The sequence below is a fragment of the Sceloporus undulatus genome, chromosome 1 (assembly GCF_019175285.1).
Source record: "Sceloporus undulatus isolate JIND9_A2432 ecotype Alabama chromosome 1, SceUnd_v1.1, whole genome shotgun sequence".
NCBI lineage: Eukaryota > Metazoa > Chordata > Lepidosauria > Squamata > Phrynosomatidae > Sceloporus > Sceloporus undulatus.
The window spans coordinates 135,641,528-135,663,151 of record NC_056522.1 but is presented as its reverse complement, the minus strand read 5'-3'; the positions used below and the strand labels follow the sequence as shown (position 1 = coordinate 135,663,151).

At 36.7% G+C, this 21,624-nt stretch overlaps 1 protein-coding gene across 1 annotated transcript in view; it reads right to left on the bottom strand.

Annotated features, from left to right (window-relative positions):
• Positions 1–21,624, bottom strand: part of MYT1L (myelin transcription factor 1 like) — a 409,399-nt gene that overhangs the window by 71,808 nt on the left and 315,967 nt on the right. The window contains 5 exon segments of the mRNA XM_042477632.1: positions 3,594–3,805; positions 7,873–7,980; positions 11,177–11,267; positions 14,163–14,297; positions 20,136–21,110. Of these exon segments, the coding sequence (XP_042333566.1) occupies positions 3,594–3,805; positions 7,873–7,980; positions 11,177–11,267; positions 14,163–14,297; positions 20,136–21,110 (1,521 nt within the window).

Below are 21,624 nucleotides of genomic sequence, written 5' to 3'. Positions count from 1 at the left end.
ATAATAATAATAATAATAATAATAATAATAATAATAATAATAATAATAATAACAACAACAATAATAATAAACCAGCAGTTTTTGCTTGGCTTCACAGCCAAGAATAATAAGCATTACATCACAATGCATGTCAATTTGCAATTGCACAGGTTGGGTCTAACTTCAGTTATCTCATTTTGGAGAATGGCCCTTTCATGATCCATATCATGGGTCTGGAACCAGTGGTGGTCCAGATGTTACCAACACAACTCTCTGCCATTCCTTACCACTGACAGTGGGGGTGGGGGGGTCACACATTTGCCACACCTGTTCTATATATATCCACTGGCACACCGATAAAGACTAATAACACACTGAAGCACATTAGCAATAGGACCAGATTTATTAATCTGTGAACTAATGTCTGCTAGACTGTGCTTTGATGACATTGAAACCATTCTTTCTTCTTGTTCTGGCTTTCTTTCCTCTTGTCTAATTTTCAATGCAAAAGAACAGAAAAGAGAAATAATGTGGATCAGAACTTATTTTGAAGCATAATTCTTTAACATTAATATCAGTATTATAACTGAAATAAGTATACCATTCTTTATACACTTTTATACTCCATACAATATAGGGCAGTTTGACTTCGGGCTCCTTCTCTCTCCACGCAGTGCAGGTATTTAAGTCCCATTTAAGTTCCATTTAGATCTTTTCACTGCTCTTCATCACTTACAATCCAGTTCCGCATATCCTTGTAGAATAAGCCTAAACCTTAAGCACATTCTTAGGCTTTTAGGCTTCACTAAGACTGCTTACATTCTTTAGTGTATTCAGGTCCTAAAAGGGTAATTCCCTGATCCCACCTATGCCTTAATTTATATAAACTATGAAGACATAATCCATGCCAATTCATGTGCATAACAGCTTCAAGGCATAAACACAATAGCACTAATCCCTTTCAAAATCCCACTAGTTTCTCAAAAACTCTTTAATACTAGTTTTATTAAATTTGTGTATAAATTGACACAAGAAAGAAAAATCACACTGAAGTTGTTACCTTTAGCCCTGTTTCTGGATTATAATTCATAGGTGGAGTATTATTGCATTAAGGTACAAAGAACAGCGTTCCTAGACTTGAGTTCTATTATACATCTATCGTTTGTCCTGTGATTGAGGAAAAGGAGTTGACATTTGTGAGGGGTTCCCCCATTTCCTTCTTTACTTTCCAAACCATATCTCAAACTAAAACTTCTGGAGTCAAACTGAGAGAACAGTATTACTAAATTTTGTTTCTCAAACAACAAAATAGCAGATCTTTGTTCAGGAAGCATATAAATACAATATGACTGTAGCCATCATCACCAATGCATATGGTATTTCCCTGACTAATAAACCCAGCATTATCATCCAGCATGTTAAGTCTGCTGTAGGAGTATCAGCACCGTGACAGAACCACTGCAGGAAACTCTGATAGCCCTTAAACTAGGGTTTTGTGAATCCTGAATATGACTCTCCACAATAATAGTTTGAAAAGAATACAGTCAGACCTCTGTATTCATGGATTCTCCATTCATGGATTTAACTATCTATGGACTGAAAATAATCAGAACATTTTCTTCCAAAAAGCAAACCTTGATTTTTTTTTCATTTTATATATAAGGGACACCATTTTACTACATTATTGTATATAATGGGACATAAGCATCCATGGATCCTGGAACCAAACCCCAGCAGATATCAAGGGCTCACTGTAATTCAGAATAAGCCCAAAACATCTGTAAGAACAAATAACTACAACACCATCAGCCACCCCAGGAAGCCAGCAACACTCTCCCTCGTGCAGACTGCACACATTGCTTTTTTGTCTATCCAACTGACAAAATAGAATTCTGGGCTATAGATTGTACGCTGGGATGGGCAATCTTGTCATGTTTATGGGCTAGTTTTCTGTCCCTGGGATATTGCAGGAACAGCACAGACTGTCAAAAATGCCAATCTAAACAAAAACCTGGAAGTGGTCAGCATTCCACTTCTGGTGGAGGGTTCCCAAAGTCTATGTAAAGATGAATTGCCACATTTGAAGACTTTCAGAGTTTATTCATCCTGTTTAACTCACAGAAAAGTAGGTGTAGATAGATCTTGTAGCACCTTTGATACTAGCTGAAAGAAAGAAGTTGGCAGCATGAGCTTTCCATAGACTACAGTCTACTTCCTCAGATGCATTTAGTGGAGTGGAAACCAGGGATAGATATATATATGCCATTGGTATGTGAGAACATAAATTCAAATTCAAAAGGTGTTTTAGGGAATCTATGGAGTTTGGGAGCCACATGAAGCCTCTGGGATAGCCACTCCTTGTCTAGAGAGCAGATGACATTTAGTGTTTGCTTGAAGTCCCATGTATGTGTTGTTTTGGATAGTTCTTTAGTGTTAAACCATACAACAGGGATTAAAGGAGGATCCTATTTCATTTAAAACATTTTAATCTCATCTTTGTATAAAATCTAATTTTTGTAGAATTCCAAAATTTAGCATGCAACAAACAATAAAACAATCTAACTATATGGATATACCCCTAATTCTTACCCCTATACCAATCCGAAACAAATAAATATGGGTTAAATCCAATATTAGTCTTACTACTGAAATCACTGAGTTGTGTTGACTAAATTGGTTGTGACTTGCAAGTCCCATTCATTTTAAAGAATCTATTCTGGATAGGGAAGGGAAGAATGGGGCTTTTTAGGGAGGAAAATCAGTTTCTCCTTAACCAGATTCTAGACTGTTGATCCAACAATGTTGTTGTTGTTGTTGTTACTCCCACATTAAAACCTCAGACACATCCCCTTCCTCTCAATATTTCATGTACCTAGGAATGTCAAATGTATGTGATGTCATTTCGCTCACTTATTCTGTCACCACTATATTTTTAGATGGATGATGATGATGACGATGAAGATTTAAATTTAATTTAATTTAACCTAAAGTTTGGTTTAATTTAATTTCTGCCTTCCATCCAATAGGGGACCAAGGCTGCCTTCAAAAGCATGTTTAAGAGAACACTGTCACTCAAATGAATAGATTTCCTTCACAGAAGTCTGCTTATCTGTTTAATAAGAAGACTTTCTTATGCTTGCTGTTTTTCTGGATGCATTTCTTGCTTTTTGTTAGTGACATCAATTCCTTTTGTCAGCATTGTGTGTTTTGTGCAGTTAAGGACTAAATAGTTGCTTCAGCTTTCTCAATTGCATGTGTCAGGTCTCTCTAGCAAGGATGGAAATCATGCACTCCTCCAGATGTTATTGAACTGCAACTCCCACAATGCTTCTGGGTTGGTGTGCCTGGCTGCATGATTACCACCCCAATATATAACAAGCAGTAGTAAAAGTACCCATCCAGCCAAGGACGTCCCAAGGCTACAATTTGTGGCACATAACTATGTTTCAACTTCAGTCATTATTTTCACCAAGTGGGTAGGTACTGTAAGTTTAATAGGTGTCCATAGTATTAGATGGGCACAAACATGTGCAATATTTAGATGACCTATGGAGCCCAACAACACTGTTAGACATTAATCTGTTTCTGATGCATAAAGAGCATACGGTTCATACCATCATATCCTTTGGGGGAAATATCTCTGGATTGCACCTTGGGAGCTATGGCTCTCTTGCCATACGCATGGTTGTCATAACTGTTATATTCAAACGTAGTCTTAGAGTATTTCTCTAGTTCCTTGGCCAGGTTGGAGCGGGGTGTTGTGGTGGGAACATTGTTTCTGTAGCCATACTGAGGGATCTCCAACTGCTTAACAAAACACATGGGCCTAGAAATTAAAAACATGTACAGTGTGTTAGGCACATAATACAACAATTTACAGCCCTAATAGTAAAAATTCAATGAGTGTGTTCACTGCATTCAAGAAGCAGCAATTTATTATACTGTTGTAGTGTGCTTTATCTGCATTTCAATAGGACATCTTCCTTCAACAAAAGCCCAGAACAAATGAATTATAATTACAAGTTGAGTCTCCTTTATCCAAAATTTCAAAATCCAAAATCTTCCAAAATCCAAAACATTTTTCATTTGTGGCTCAGATAGAGACACCTTTGCTTCCTGATGGCTGAATGTTATACAAACTTTGTTATTACCTTCAAGTTATGTGTGTAAGATATATATGAAACAAAAATGAATTTCAAGTTTAGATTTTGGTCTTATTTCCGAGATATTTTATTATGTATATGCAAATACTAAAAAAAACTCTAAAAATAAAATCGTAAGCATTTTGGTTAAGGGAGATTCAGCCTGTACACTATATGTGTCTAACTGCAAATACAATAGCAGGTGCATGCAATGTATGCAATGCACACGTCAACAAAAGGTTTATTTTCTCATTATTTGGTATGAGAAGGGAAAGAGCATAATTGTATCATAGCTACCTGTGCATACTGTCTGCCCTCAGAATGCCTGAATCTAGAGCAGTGATGGTGAACCTTTTTGAGGCCGAGTGCCTAAACTGCAACCCAAAACCCACTTATTTATTGCAAAGTGCCATGTCCCTCTGGCTTTCTAGTAACAAACTCTGGCAAACTCTATGCAGGGGCGACAGCACATGTGCCCACAGAGAGGGCTCTGAGTGCCACCTCTGGCACACGTGCCATAGGTTCGCCATCACTGATCTATCAAGGTATGAGCAGTGGATTACGTCATAACATGTATGGTCTGATATCTGTTCTTTCCACCAACCTCTCAATGCTAGCAGTGTTACTATAAAGCAGCTGGACCTTGCAACAGTATTATGTTTGTGCTGTTGTTATTGTCACTTTGTCTGGAGGATGTGGTTGCTGGGAGACATAATCCTTTCCTTAGGACAGAGGACAGCCCTTATTGGCACACTTACATAATGAAGCAACACAGAAGTTTAAAAACTGTATCATCTGACAGCCTCTGAACTCTGCAGTTTTTTCATCTCTTTTAAATACTTAGATCTTATTGTAAATGCTATGTATCTTTATGGAATTGGATCTTCTCCACAATTTTTGTTCCCTTAGACCACATATTATAGTATGCAGTGTAAGACTCTCCAGTATTCTCTCCCCTCCTCCACAATCATATGGGACACAGAGAGGAGTAAAAACTGCTACCAGTCTGATCAACTCTGACAGTAGTTCAGATATTACATAGTTTATTTTCTATAACACAGTCTAATGAGATAGGTGCAGACTGTGAAAAACAGTATATTTTTAGGTTTCTGAATAATTTTGCTGTTTGGAAAATGTGAAAGACATGTATATATGAATTTTATTACTTGTAGACTTTGATATTTTTTTTCAATGCTGGCATGGATTTTTTAAAAACCATTTTGGCCAAAGTATATACTAACATGGAGCCAATTTAAAAAAAACACAACAACCCTATAAAAGTACAATTCAAATGCCATGCAACCGTAACATAGTCCAATGTTATATCGGATGGCATATTTCATCAAGTTTGAGTTTATTAAACAAGTAATTACACCCTAATCAACTTACAGTACTAAAAGTGTATTTACCTGAGAACCAGTAATTATAAGATAAATACTAAGTAACCTAAGTAAATACTAAGTAAATACTAAGTAACCTACCACCAGATTCCCTCTATTGTTGCAGTTCCTGATGCCAAAGGCATCATCATTTTGCTAGATCTTAAAAATGCAAGAAAGACCACAAGCATTTTGTGGTTGCTGGGACGTGTTTCTCAATTATCTTATATCAATTATCTTAGGTCTACCAAAAAACAAAGTATGAGTGATTAGGAGTTAACCAGGAATTCAGGAAGAAGGGAATGGAGCAGTAGACCTGGGCTTAGTGCACATAGATACTGCAAGCCAAACTTCAGAATTTTCATCTTAAATAGTTGTATAAGATAAAGACAACGGAGTAGTCAAATCTGAGGTGACAATGTAGCTCAGATCACCTATCAAGATCTGAAAGGCATGACAGTCCCAGAGGCAAAAGCAAAACTGCCAAAACATCTATTTCAGTAATCTGTCAAAAACTCTGATGCTGTGTTTGACAAGAAGCCTCTCCTGCATGGCATTTGACTTCTCACTAAAAAAAATCTGGTTCTAACACAATAGTAAGGCTGCTCCAATTCCTTTCATTCCTTCCCAGCAGCAAGAATGAAAAAGTCTAATATTTTTGTTTGCTTTGATCAGGAAGGCATTTCTCCAAAATTCTTTCTGAAAGTTGAGAAATACAAAGCCATTTCATATTTCTGAAAAATGAAAAAAATATATATCAAATTTGCCACACATAATTTGTTTGGACAATAATCTTTATTTTGGCTGAAAGGGGGAAAAGAGTAAGAGGAAAACACACTAAAATATATAGTAGTAGATAGAAGTTCCTGAATGGCTTACATAACTGTATCTAGTTTTGCTAGCATTTCCTTCCATCAATTTATCATGAGATGCCACAGAAACTATCGGCAGCCTTTGGCTTTCCAGTAATTACAGCTAGCATGAATGTAGTATTATTAGCTATACTTGATACTTGCAACCTTTCAGATTGTGAAAAAGAAGAACATTTTATAGCCACTTCAGGTTTTAGGGCAATATAAAATACACTTTTGGATATGACTCAAAAAATGATCGGAATTTATGTGGTGGCATGAATGTATTTCTGGATAGGTAACTGAATGTATGCATGGAACTATTAAAATGTTTCTTATCATTGGATTAGCTTTAACATTAGTTAAATCTGCCCCCTGAAAGCACTCCACATGTAGCTGCAGACATTTTTTCTCCAGACAATACTATTTTTCATGTCACTGCATGCTAAGGTACATGTGAAAGAGCACTGACAGAATGGATCCAAAGTTCATTAAAACAACCCAACCAGCTTTCAGAATCTGAGTTTCAGAAGAAAGATGTGCTACTAAGCAGTCTTGGCTGGGCTTCTTTAGTGATCCAGTTGCATGTTGCTCCTAAAGAATGGTCAATAGAGATGTCATAGAGAGGTAGGGAAAAAAAAACTAAATCTGTAATTTTTAATTAAGCTTTCCTATTAATCCTCCTTAATTAGCCAGTTTCCAGATCTATAAAACCTGGGGGCAAATGAACAAATTCTCATACTATATCTGGCAAAATTAGTTCTTTTTCAGTATCATTAGACGATACTGGAGCAGTTGGAAGATCTGCACAGTGCAGAAATTAATTTAAAATGCTAGTCCTTCTATAGTGACCTTAGAAACTGGATTCTCAGATGCCCCAAGTATCCCACATTTTTGTCCACTTTAAGCAAATCGCTATATATTCTGCACAGGGAAAACACTATATCCTAGGAATGAGGTTGTTCATGAATTATTTACAGCAACTGTACTATAAACCACACAAATATATACTTTAGTGTTCTTTCTAAAGAGAATAAGATGACTAAACCTCTGTGAGTCTTTTTAAATGTTTAAAAAAATATAAAGTGAGATACGTTGAACTACAAATTCATATTAGCAAATTAAAATTTGAAAATAGGGCTTCTGGTTTTCATTTAAACTGATATTTACTAGTAAACGCCTGCTGGAAAAAACAAGACTTACCGGTAAATATTAGTTTATTTCCCAAAGATATCAACTTTTTTTCACACTGTTCTTAGATTCAGAATTCCAGCAGGCAGCTTTACACCAAACAATGCCTAAGACAAAAATGAGCTTTTCAGCTTTATTGATATTTGCCAAAAAAAACATTACCCACCCACCCCCAGGGCATATTGGTAGGCAGATAAATGCTGTGACCAGGATCCAGAAGCCCTAATTCTAAACACTTCTTTGGGGGATAAGTAATTTTTAATGCTCAGATTAATTTATTATGCAATTAATCTGGTATATACTATTGAGTGTTAGAGCAACTCTTTATACCTCAAGACACGATCTGATGCCTGGTTTGATTTGGATGCATCACAGCTCTGATGCTTCTCTTGAGCTTTAGCCAGTTTCTCTGCTGCAGCAATAGGACATCCCGAGAGGCTGCAATTACAGAAAGAAAATGTAATTGTCGTGTCCTGAATAGCTTTGTAGAGCCCTTCTTGTAAGCATAAGGAAGACGCTTGCTGGGAAATAAATATCCAAATCTTGGTGCCCTGCATTGTTCCTCTAGTCCACCACTCTGCCTTTAAAGGCACAGAGCTACCATGACTACTACTACTAATAATAATAATAATAATATCCCATTCTATTGTACATGGGAAGCATGTTCTAATAAACTTGTGATCTACCAAATGAAATGCAGGTTCCTAGCTAGGTACTGTGGCATTTTAGGTCCTTGAATATCCCTGTTTTTACTGTCCTGCTGTTTTCACAGAAACAAAGTTCAATGAGCTGTCAATTAGCCATCATTAATAGCTAGTGAGCTGCATTTAGCTTGATAGGTCACAAATTTAGTCTTTCTGTGAATGTGCAGAGGAAGACATCTGCCAGGCAATACTGACACAATACTGTTAGTACCTTTGCCAGCAATCCTACCAACAATGTTGTCCGCTTAGGAAAACTTTTGCCCTTAAAATAGCTACACTGACAATTCAATGGCAATGCTGTACATGTCAAATTGTGCATTTTAACATATTACACAGTTATGATTTTTAAAGTAAGGATTCAGTCGTAAAACTGCTTATTTGAAAGCAGGTGCCACTGATCTTGGTGGGACCTAATTCTGGTAAATATGGTTAGCGCTCACAAGATTGTGCTACTTTTAACTGGGAAGCTATTTTGTCATATAAAAAGAATATCTCTTGCTTCAGAAATTGATAGACCCAGCCTTGGAAATAACCCAAGCATTAGATGTAAGGATACAGAAGGTATGGAACTGAGCAGATAATGGCAAATTTACTTCTGCTGAAAGAATTTGAAAAAAATTTAAACAACATCCTGGAAGTAGAATTCAGAGATATACCAATGTTAGCCTGGAATATCAAAATGAAAGGGGATCTTGTAATATTTTTGAGACTAACTGTGCAAAAGAAGTTGTAGCATAGGCTTTTGTAGACTTGACATACTTCCTAAGATTCATGGAGTAAGAAGTGAAGAAGCTGACCAAGTCTACAAAAGCTTATGCTACAACTTCTTTTCCACAGTTAAGTCTCAAATGTGCCACAAGATCCCTTTGCATACTAAGCTCCTGGAAGTGCCACATAAGAACATTATGAATGGCCTGGGCAAATGGAGAAAATATTTTGATTATACCTTGTGATATGATAATCTAATAACAACTTCTTTACAAAAAAAAATCAAGCCTAGGAACTATTAAATTTAGTCATGAAGAAGCTACAAAATATCTTGAGTTGTTTCAGAACAATTTAGTGGTTGAGTTTAATTATTTTCTTGGAAGGATGAGCTTGAAGCTCTACCACCATCATGCCGCTTGTCCTTTACTACCACTATATTATCCCCCCATCTCCCTTTTGCTCTGTCTTTTAAGGTTTGTGCTTCTGTTGCTAAATGTATGTGGCTGTATGTGCTGGGATAAAAGAATCTGTCATATAAAAACATGTATTAATATTGTTAAGAGAGTAGGATAATTTAAAATGCATCCAGTCATGTTATTTGAAGAAACGTTATAAAATTTAAACAACAAAAAAGTCAAAGTCTCATCAGTACTCTCTATGGCAGAATTCTTAATGGAATTTCAGAATAAATTTTCTTTAACCATGGAAAGTAATTCCCTTTTCTGTGAGGAAGCTCTCCCAGAGACACATTGGTCCAGAGGTTTTAAAGAAGAAACCACAAAACAGAGAATGTTTCCCAAACACCTCCCTGGATGCCCATGGCTGGGATTGTAGTGGCAAAACTAAATATCCACTCAACAAGGTGCACTCCAGACAGCTTTCTCTGATGTCCCCAAAGCCAGGAATCTGAGATATTAAATTTTAATAAACATTAGCTTGTATCAGCTTGAAGAAACTTTAAATCCAATGTTTTCATAATTGCTACAGCCATTCATCAGCTGAAACCATTTTATACTTTCTTGCCTGTTATATTTTTCCTACCTATTGAGAAGCTACCCTATGATCTTCAGAAGATCATAGAAATTTTAGCAAAGTTAAACTTTATAAGCAATAATTGTCCTTTTAGGCTCAATTGTTTGATCTCTTTTATAAAACAAAATCCAAAATCCACAAAAGAGTAATACCTCGATTGGCCAGCCAAAATGCATAAAACACGCCATGCTAGAGTTCGAAGCTCACTGGCTTCTTCATCAGACAAAAGAGGTTTTTAAAAAAAACATACAGGAGGGTGGGGAAGTGATGGTGTTGGAGTCATAGGCCTACATTTTGCATCAAAAGTGTCCCTGCTATAGTTCAGTTGGTTTACAAGTACTGCATGAGACCATCTCAGAACACCATGTTGCCTTTTCTGCAGGGTTTTGAGATTATTTGGAAATTATTTCCATGTTTTAATCTATTATGCAGCATGTCTTTTATTCTGTTATACTATAGCATAGTAACCTGGGTATTTCCTATTCTACAAGCAACTTTTTTTTAAAAGCCACTGAAATGTACAGCCCTTCATAGGGTAAAGGTTGGTAGGTGGACAGGAGGTAAAGAAACACTAGAACTGGTTCTGATTAGATATGACATATTTTACTACTATCTACAATGATTTTCTCAAGGGTGCCATTTTATGGTTCTAGTGGGAAGAAAAGAGATTTCACCAGAGAGGGCTCAACATTTATAGCAAGGTGAAGATACTTGTGCTCTGTTATGTTTATATGTGAAGCTATGGAACATATGAAGAACATTTCTTTTTTTGGACTTTAAAATAACCAGAAAAATAGATTAAGAATACAGAAACAGATCTGAAGAATAGTCAGGTATAGTTTGAAACATTTTGGCCCCACTCCCACCCACCTACCTAAAGTGACACCACTGATAAATACATTTAAACTTTCACTTCATACATTTCTAGGTGAGCAATGGCAAATGCAGGCAAGCAATTATAAATTTTCCAATTTAGCATAACACTGTACTTGAATTAATTGTGCCCCAAAGGTCATTTTCTCATACAGTAAGCCATAAAACACAGTCAGACCAAACACATGTGTTGTTCAGTTCAATAATGGCCCAAAGCATTTGCCCACAAATGTTCACGTTGGACAAGAGACTTTCAGAGGTGTTGCAGCTGTGAAATGGATTCTGCCTAGAGTATAGCCCAGTGAGTATGTTCTTACCTTCTGTGAGAGTTCCTGTTGCTATTTACGTGGCCCCGGCCTGTGCAGCCCGGTGTAGGACACTTAAGTACGTTTTCATGCATGGCAAGAACTTGACAAGAAGAAGGAAAGGAAACAGCAGAGTGTGGAAACAACAACAAGAAGAAAAAGATTTCAAGTCCCAGTTGGTAGGAAGCCATTTTAGTACAAAGCAAGATTCATTAATGACCAGCATTCCTGAGAATAGACATGGGAAAGGTATAGCCAATAAAGTCTGGTGAGGGAAAGAGGTGTTGTAGTACTACACTCATTAACACAGGACAATGTTAATACACTAGGAGGGGAGGGAAGCTAACGGTTAATGTGCCTTTTGTGTGACAGTGAAGCAAGAGGCTGCATACATAAGCACTAAGCAAAAGCGCTGCGTATCAAAGTGGTTAAGTAGGAGGTTGGAAGCAGTTTTAATATTCATATATGCAAGAATAAATTGATTTATATACACAAAATAGGCATTCAGAATCTGGAGTTAGTATAGCATAAAATATATGCAAATTCCAAGGCACTGAATTCACCTCACTGCAATCAATGGAGGGCATGAGAGAGAAATCCAGTCATAGATGTTGATACTGAAGCCCACAACTGCCTTGGTTATGCAGGACTCTTTTTTTAAAAAAAAGTTCAGTGGCAGTTAAAATGATGTGAGAAGGATTATTATCATTATCATCATTATTATATATACAGCTCTTTGTAAATCATAATGGGTAAGGAAAATAAAATAAATAGAAGTAAAGAATGTGAGCACACTTTAAAATCAAGAGATTGGTGGAGTGATAAAATAGTAATATAAAGAGCCAAAAGGTCTGATTTGTACAAATGAGGTTGTCATTCTCCACCACCAAGCAAAGGGATGGGGCTGCAGTTCAGTGACTGCGGGCATACTTTGTAAATCTACCTCCTCTGTTTCTTGATAAGGGATCTGAAAGGTCAAGAATCTCTTTCTACAGTTCTCTAGATTAGTTCAAGACCATGTTAAAGTACAGACCCAGAGGGGGCTCTTGGAGTAACTCGTAACTTGTATCTTACAACTTATTTAAATTGAAACATTCATGTGCCAAAGGGTTTTTTTTTTTTTTTTGGTGGCAATAAATAAATTAGCTGTGCCCAATCTGTGTGCATGTGTGCAACATGAAAAAAATGTTTCTAATCCACATCATCATTACATAACTAGCACAAAATTATGCTACACTTTAAAGGAACCAATCGTGAAATAATGTTTTTAACTTTTACACAAAAGCCAAGGACATCAGGAATAGAACCTGTACATATTGATTTAAAGAATAGTCACAACCACCATCATTCATCACCATCACCACACCACTAGCAGTGTACTAAAGATGTGAAAGCTTCACTCTGGAATTCCTGCTATTCAAAGCTGTTCTTGAAACATGCTTTACAAGCCCAGCACTGCAGGAGTCAGGGAAAAAAAAAGAGAGAGAAAGAGAGATGATCTCACCTTTTTCACTTTTGTCACTACTGAACATGCAAACCGTTTAAAGCTATATTCTTCTTTGATCGGCAACATTTCCTAAATGCTTTATGTTTACCATTTACGGGGGGCGAGGAGGAAAGGCTGGACTGCTTTGTGCAACTGAATAAACATTTGTGTTTGAGGAAATTATAGTCCTTGCTAAACTAGAAATTGAATTCTTTGATCAACTAAATTCACACACTAGCTGAGAAAGTGGTGTTGCTTCCTTAAAGGGATTTCCTTTTCCTTGAGTTTTGTTCTAAAAAGAGAAACTATCTTGTTGAAAACAGACAGTATTTGGAAATTACTGGTAAGGCTTTGCAGCACTTAACTCCAGAATGAGTAACTGCTCTGGGGCCCAGTATGGGTTTGTTTTGTTTTTTACTCCTTACATTTGTTCTTTTTCCTGCTCTCTGGGTATTTGTGTGTGTGAATATACACTCTAGCACATTTATTCACTAATGGTTTACTGCCTCTTTTGCAGTCACCATTTTTCTTGCAACCATGTCACTAGGGAGACACTGCAATGGGATTTCTCAGTGAACAGAAAGAGAATGAATTGGCTTGATTCCCTGATGTCTATAAAGGAATATTCTGACATACCTACACCCAATCATGTCATGAATGAAAGCAGTTTTATCATGATAAAACATGATATGGGGAGGAGGCATTGAAAGGCATGTGATGATGCTACATCACATGGTAAGTATTCCTAGATAAAATGGCAGCATGGGGTGGGGAAAACATGTACGGGGAGCATTTTTACAAGCATCTCCACTGGGAGTATAATATGTATCCCAAATTTTAAATAGCCTTTACTTCATGCATTTATTGAGAATCAATTAGTTTAGTATATTTCTTTAGTGGTTGTGTGGAAAATTCCTTATAATGGCAGCTCTTTCTTTGAGATGTACTCTCTTCTTTTATCCTCTTCATGCAACTGTGGCATTTTTGCACTAACATCCACACTGAATTGTACAATTGCAAGTGAATCACACCTTTAAAAATCAAACATGTCAACTCATTCCTCGGTTTTTTATATAGGTTTAAATCAATTCAACTGCACATTTTGAAACTGAAAGTAACATTAGATTCTTAATTTGGACAAATGTGACCCTTTCCAAGTGTTGGTTATAATTTTTCAGAAATAAAACTACCATTTTGATTGTTGCAGGGATGTTATAGAGGCAGAAAGCAACCATTCAGAAATATCCTAATACTATCAGAATCAAAGAATACAGCTTTAAAACATCTTCCTTCAAGCATAAAGGTTAGTTTAGATGTGAAAATGATGAAATAAAGAAGAATGTAAATATAACATAAAAGAGGTTGCTAAATTGAGACATATCATAGTGAAAAGATGGGAGGAGAAAGAAAGAAAGAAAGAAAGAAAGAAAGAAAGAAAATGCTTTTTAATGCATGCTAGAAAAATTTGTGTGGAGTTTTATCCCCAGTTTCCATGAAACAATGTGGACTTACTTTCTGGAGGGACCCTATCTTTGTGTGGGCATCCTGACAAACTGCGGTGATGGGGGTAAAGCCCCGTTACATGGCCAGTTCCATCACACCCAGGGGTAGGACATTTGCTCTCTTTCTTTTCTGTTCTTGAGGGATCTATAATTTACAACAAATGTGTCAAGTGAATGATGTTTTTCAAATTTCCAAATGGATGAAGGTTCATTTAATGAAATCAGATACTCTTTGGAAAATGTTCTTAAAGAACAATGGAAGAAAACACATCTGCTACGGCTTCAGCATTTTTATTTCCTGCTTCCTCCTTCTGTACCATAAGTTCCTATAATCGCAACCATCTCCATTCATGGAGGGAAATGGAAAGTGACTTTTTTCAAGCAAAAGCCACACTACTGCAATTGAATATATTTCTTTAAAGCATTAACTACTGGGTAGAAGTTGGCTCTGTTGCTGTCTTTGTTTTAGTGCTGTTTGCCTCATGTATTGAAGTCTACAGATTTACAGTGGGAGTCCTCAAGATTATGGAACCAGCTCCTTGCCAAAATTCTTCAAAGTTTCAACAGAAAGTACTGTAATTATTTTTCAATGCAACCATTTTCTCAAATGTTTTTAAAAAACAGAATACTAAAGCTAACACAAATCCCCCCTCATTTTTTTTTACTTTTTTAAGTTAATACAGTACTTGCTTTTAATTTGGCCAACAAAAGTCACATATTTGCAACGCCTGAATATTCATAACATTCAAAGAGTTACATTTTGCTGCTTTCTTTACATAGCCTATGAAAGTGATCTTAAGTCATCTGAGAAATAATTTTTGCCAAGGAAAGAACAGAGTTAGTGAAATTCCTTTGTAATGAGAATTAGAATTCCTATACCATCCTTTTCTTCTTCTTCTTTTTGCCTTCTTATTTACACAATCGGTTATTCCTGGGTTGTCCTCCCCAGAGCTGAATTCAACCACTGATCTAGATGCAAGGTGAGAGACCTAAGCAAAGGAGTAGCAGCAACTTCCAGAGTGATGGGGGAGGGAGGGATGGCAATGAGGAATGTGAATCATATGCCCTTGCCTGTACTCCAGACACTCCCCCCGCCCACACACACACCTGCTTGCTCCCAGCATCCTGCTTTTTTCTGTCTTCAGTGCTGCTAATAGGAAACTTTGGTGCAGAACTGCAACAGCTCCAAGCTTTCAAATGTCAGAGAAATAAATCCGGCTGAGCCAAAGAGGGGCAGGATCTAGGAGGAAGGAGTAGGGCAGGAAGAAGAGCCAGCTAGACAAACTCTGTGGGTAGTCTGCTGACTCTTCTGTTTTCCTCTCCAACTAGCAATAAAAGGAGAAAGATCAAGGGCAGATGCACATGGAAGAGAACAATCTGTATCAACCCACCATCTCAGTTACAGAAGGAATGTGTCCCCATGCCCCATTCTCTCTCCTTTGGTTACATCCAAGTGGATCAAAGGTTGAAGTCAGCTGAAAGGGAATCAACAATGCCTATAGAGGCCAAAGTTTTATTCCCAAATAAATGACTGTGTAAATATCAGGATTAGCATCTCAGACCATTTCACAAATTGTGTTGTGGCAAAGCCATGTGTGGTATTGTACACTCAACAAGCAACTGCAGCCACCTTGGCTGCAAGATGAGAGTATCTATTATCAAATCCACACTTTGCAATGAAACATATTTTATATCTAAAAATGTTTGGACCTGACCAGAGGTGTACAGACTTCAGAAAAACTCAATAATCTTTGAATGATTCAGGACAGTCAGCAGGGTAGTTATGGTACCTGTGGTAACTACTTGGGAGGAACAGATTACAATGTTATTGTGTAAAAGCACTGTATGGCCAGGTCACCATTTACACAGTTTCAGTATTTTGAATACTAGGACTAATTTATATCCAAATATCAAACAACTGCCTGAGATTCTGGCCTATAAATGAGTTTCAAGACAACACACCTCAGTCATTCTATAGAATTATTCTTTCTTACATCAACTAAAAATGATTATCAACACTACATATTTGAACTTGGCCTTGTGACTTCTTTTCTCCAGATTGAAAATAATTTTGTTAATTTAACAGCTTTATTATCCAGCTGCCTCTTACATTGCAGATCGCAAGTCAATTCAAAACTTATTTGATTGACAGCTCACCTTTTGACAGATTTAAGACTTTTAACTAAGAGACTGGTTATGTAAAGTTTAACCAAGTTATTTTATCCCATTATCAGGGTCACTAATTTGTTCTAATTATTTAAACATCACAAGCTGAACAACCAGGAAGTTCCAGTGCATACTAACTGCTGGAAATGTAGCCTCTGTTTCATATTTGGATTTGCTGCCAGCTCACAGGACAGAAAACATGAGAGGCATGTGATGAGTTTTGTTTGTCATATTACTCAAGGATGGCATACAAAGAGGTCAATCTGGTACATGTCTGTTGCTTCCCAGAACTCAGTCAGCATGACTGAACAGCCACTATACATGCAAATTAAATTGGCTACATTTGTGACAGAATGCAGCTTCCAACTATGGAGTCCCACAACTAGGAGATCAGTAAACCTCCTCCTGCTGTTGCAGGCCTAGAACTACAAACAGGAAGGGCACCAAACATCTGGCAAACCATAATACATGGCTGAGGAGGCTGCATGGGCCAAGGGCAGTGTAGGCATACTCTGATGGTTTAAATCTCTAAATGTTTTTGTTTGTTTGTTTTTGTTAACTAGGATGACAGAGGTTCCCAACATGAGGAAGATCAACTATGAAGAAGATTGCCATACCTGTCTGAATTGCTAGTAAAAAATCGCTCAAACGTCCCTCAAAGGTGGAGGAAGTGGAAGGCCATGTGTGGAAGGCAGGCAAGCTTCCTCAATCACCATGCAATTGTTGCTCCCTCTTAGTATCCCCGAATCATTCCAGGGGAGTGGAATTCCTATGAATGCAAAGTTTGCGTTCATAGGAAATCTGCTCCCTTTGAGACAATTCAGGGATGCTAGAGGGAGTGACAATTGCATGATGATTGAGAAAGCATGCCTGGCTTCCGCACACACATGCTTCCTCTTTGAGGGATGTCTGAGCAACGTTTTACCAGTGATTCAGGCAGGTATGGAAATCTTATGTGTGTGCACTGTTTGCACTATAAAATATTAGCAATACATTTCATATTACATTCCCCATTTCCTTAATATTTTGTAAATGCCCAAATGTCTCATACTAATGACTAGGTCTATCCACTTCAAGGTAGTGAGGCAGAGAATTCAACTCAAGATTACAGAATATAAAATCAGATGTTGGATCTGGGTATAGAACTCATTAATGCCTATTCATATATATTGGAGATTACCTTGACAGCCATACTATTCAGTTGCATACAAAAGGCTTTATACAGCTATTTGCTGAAAGCACTTTAAGATACCATATTGTGGTAAAAAGAATCAGTGGATAGGATTGTATTTCAGTCACTGCTGTTCTATGTTAAAAATATTCCATGAAAACAAGATAAAGATAGTTCACTAAAAGGAGCACAGATTTTTGATCTAAGTTAATTAGGAAATGCATTCAGCAACTCCATAAACATCACCATACTTGATCACATCTTTACTTGAAACCAATTCTGCCTACTCATAAGGACTAAGTCTGAACAGCAGTATATTCCAGTTATCCATCAGTCAGAAATGTAGTTGAGATAATCTTTCAGTTTGCAGACGATCATATGAAACTTTACTACGAACACAATTCTCTGGTCTGAGCAATAAATAAATTGAAATCACTTTATCCTCTCTTGCATTAGAAATACTGCAGGTGGGTTTAATAGCAACATTTTGATATTCAATTTTACATTGTCAATGCCTGTTATAAATATCTTCCTTATTCTATAGAGAAAGCAGAGTTGTTTTCCCAACTCTTGATATAATTATCTAGCCATTGCCTCAGTCTTATCAGGAATGATGTAACTGTGCAGCAGTGGGTGAGAGAGATAAAGATTCCCAGAGGCTTTCTAACATAGAAGCATATACCTAGAGAAAAGATGGCCTCTCACTGATTCTAGGAATCCATCACAGCACAGCTTGCAAATAGAAGAGAAACTGAATTATTGTGCATTCCTTTTGATGCTGCTACTTGCCTAGATTAAAGTGTGAGTATATTCCCTGAGAATGTACACTTCTCCTCTAAAAGTCTTTGCTGACATATTTGAGGAAATAATACATACTTGATGATGAATGATGTAAGAAGGATACATCTTTCATTCTTTTTAATTTTTTTCTAGAAGAGCAAAGAAACTATGAGATTCTTTTTCCTTTGCTTTGCTAAAATGAGAAATGGATCTAGAACCTAAGTTTGAGATTAAACTTCATATTTATGCTTCAGATTATTATTACCACTCATCCTTACTAAAGCAGTTTTAAAGTAGGTTTTGTTAAGTTAAATTTTTTTATACATATATACATGTAGATATACATATATATATCAAAAACATACATAACAAAGCCAGGGCTTTTTTAAAATCCAAAATATTTAGCAGCTGGTTCATACACTATTTAAGTATTTCATTAATTGTTGCAAGGAATATCATCAATATTGAACTACACCCACATTATATTTCTGCAATATATTTCTCTCTGTGCCTCCCACCAGCAATCTGGAATATGAATTTACATGGACAAATACAAAGTGTGAACCAGGCAACCAGGAACCTCACAATGAGGGCAGCTGTGGTTAATTTTTTGGCTAATCATACAATTTTTGCTGATCCAATTTGCAATTTCCATGTGCATACACTGCACTGGCTGAAATATAAATGTAAACAACAATGGAATTCATGCACAGAAAATGTGCTGTTTGAACTGGATCTAACTTAGTAGCTCAGCTAGTGGTATAACAAAACACTGATTCAAAACTGGAATGTAAGCAAGCTCCTAGTTTTTGCCCCAGTTCTGTAAAATGATTAGGATCATTGGGGTCTTTTCTTTAACTAAAAATTTTGTTTAGGTTTTCCTTAAGAAAAAATGTAGGTAGAGTAACTGAAAAGAATTATTTAACCTCATAATTAAACTTTAAAGCCCTGCTATGAAGTTCATAATATAAATAAACAGCATAACAATGGAATAACATGGTGTTGGGGAAAATGCATCATCATCCATAACTACCTACATTGTTCACACATCCCTCCAATAATGTAGTTTCAACTCTTATTAACATTAATGGAAGTGAAAAGTGTCTGCAACTCTTGGGGGGCATTAGACAAGAGTGTAGATTCATAAATATAGCATGATTATATTTGCATACTATATACTTACATCCTTTACATTCTGTATACTGGATTATTGCTAAGGCAGTACCTCAACTATTTTCACAAAGACATGAAGGCAGTGAAGTGGAATACATATAAGAAAGAAATTGCTATTGATCTCAGCCCAGGACACAGCATGCCTTGCATAGCAAATGGTTTCCATTACCTTACTATTTAAGATAATTAATGTGCCGTCATTGCTCCTATCTTATGTTATCGGTCATTTCAATACTGTTCAATTTATGTCAAGCAACTGTACATTTTTGTATGGGAGAAGGTTTATCAATAATTAACATCTGGAGATAATTTTATAAATCAGGATATCCCACACAATCCAGTCTATAAAAACATGCCTTTTCCATCTAATTGACTAACTGCGTGCACCAAATCTATATCAATATATGCAGGGTTATTTTTTTTAGTGATCCTGAACCATAAAACACCAACCATAAAACATATCCAGCATTTTAGGTTATTATTTGCCTCTTTCATCATGAACCCTTATTTTATTTGATTCTACTAACATGCTCAATTTTTCTACTTAAGCACAGTTACTTTGAAATATTCCATAGGTTTTGACAATTTTATGAGTGCTTTTTAAAATTTCAAACAACAAAATCACGTGCATCATTTGCTATGATCTACCCCATGCTTCAGCATAATACAATATACATTAGATAGAAATATTACCTTTACCATAATATGGCTTTTTGACATGGCCGTCACTGGACTTAGACTTTCTGTCCTCTCCAGAAAACTGTCTTGGCGAATGCTCCTCAAAGGATCTCATATTATCCCTTCTTCCAGCTTCCATTGCCATTTTTTCCCTCATGGCTTTTGCTCTTTCTGTTTCTAAAGCAATAGCTTTCTCTAGTAGTGTTAAGTTGCCTTTTGTCATATCAAACACCTCTTCAGACCTATCTGAAGTAACAGAGGTTGTGTCATCATCCCTTTCATGACACCCATCCTCTTTTGCACAGCTAGAAAAAGTTCTAGATCTCGGACTCAACTGTTCTTCAAGCCTCATTAAGTTCATCATATCAGAATAATTTCTATCAGGTGTCCTTCCTTGGAAATCGTCTTCTTGCCGGGCATGTTGGCGAGAATTCATGTTTTGCTGTTGATTTCTTTCCTGTGGGTTTGTCTCACTGAGTTTCCTGGCCAAATCAAAGCATTGGTTCCTCAAACATTCCAAGCTACTGAGACACACCTCTTCATCACTTTCTTCCACCATTTTTTCTGTAAGCCCATTGTTTGTAGGCTTCCCCAGCATCCCATAGTTCATATTCCTATTTTCTTGCTGAGACATATTGTCTACATAATTTCTATCGTTAATGTTTTCTGAAAGCACTACACCATGTCCTTGTGCTAACAATTTCAGCGAGTCCACAGTTTCCCTAACAACGTCACTGTCTAAATCTAAACTCAGCTCACTCTTACGACCAACATTTTCATTTTTGTCGCTATCATCTTCCAGGCTATTAGATGTATTGCTATTCATTTCTGATTCTGTCCTGGCTCTGTATGCTGCATCCTCTGCAATTTTGCCAAGATTTAACAATGACTTGGCCACCAGTTCATCGTAATTATCATACTCATCATTATTGTTATCGTCTTTCTCTGCATCTTGCATTCGAGTATTGTGACAATTCATTTGATGGTCTTCTGCATAGAAAAAAAGAAACAAACAAAGAAAGAGAAATGGAAAAGAAAAGAAAAAAAAGTGGCTAGAATTGGAACTGTTTTGCAGTGCCATGGACAGGACACAAACTGCCTGCCAATTATCTTTTAGCATACAGTTGCTCATATGCACTAAGCCCAAACTACTTCAAATTTAATACTCTTTATTTGAAAGGACACTTAAAAGATACTTTGGGTAAAAAAAAACTTTACTTCTTTTGCTTATACAGTGGTGCCTCGGGATACGAAATGATCGGGTTACGAAATTTCCGGGATACGAAAAAGTTGGATTGGCAAAAACTGTTTCGGGTTACGAAATATTTTTCGGGTTACGAAATTCATTTCGGCGCAAAATTCAAATGCTGCAAAGTGCAGCTATAGGCTTTCCAGTGCTAACGGAAAAGTGTTTCGGGTTACGAAATTTTCGGGTTACGAAAGGAATGGCGGAACGAATTAATTTCGTAACTCGAGGCACCACTGTACCTTAATGAAGCATTAC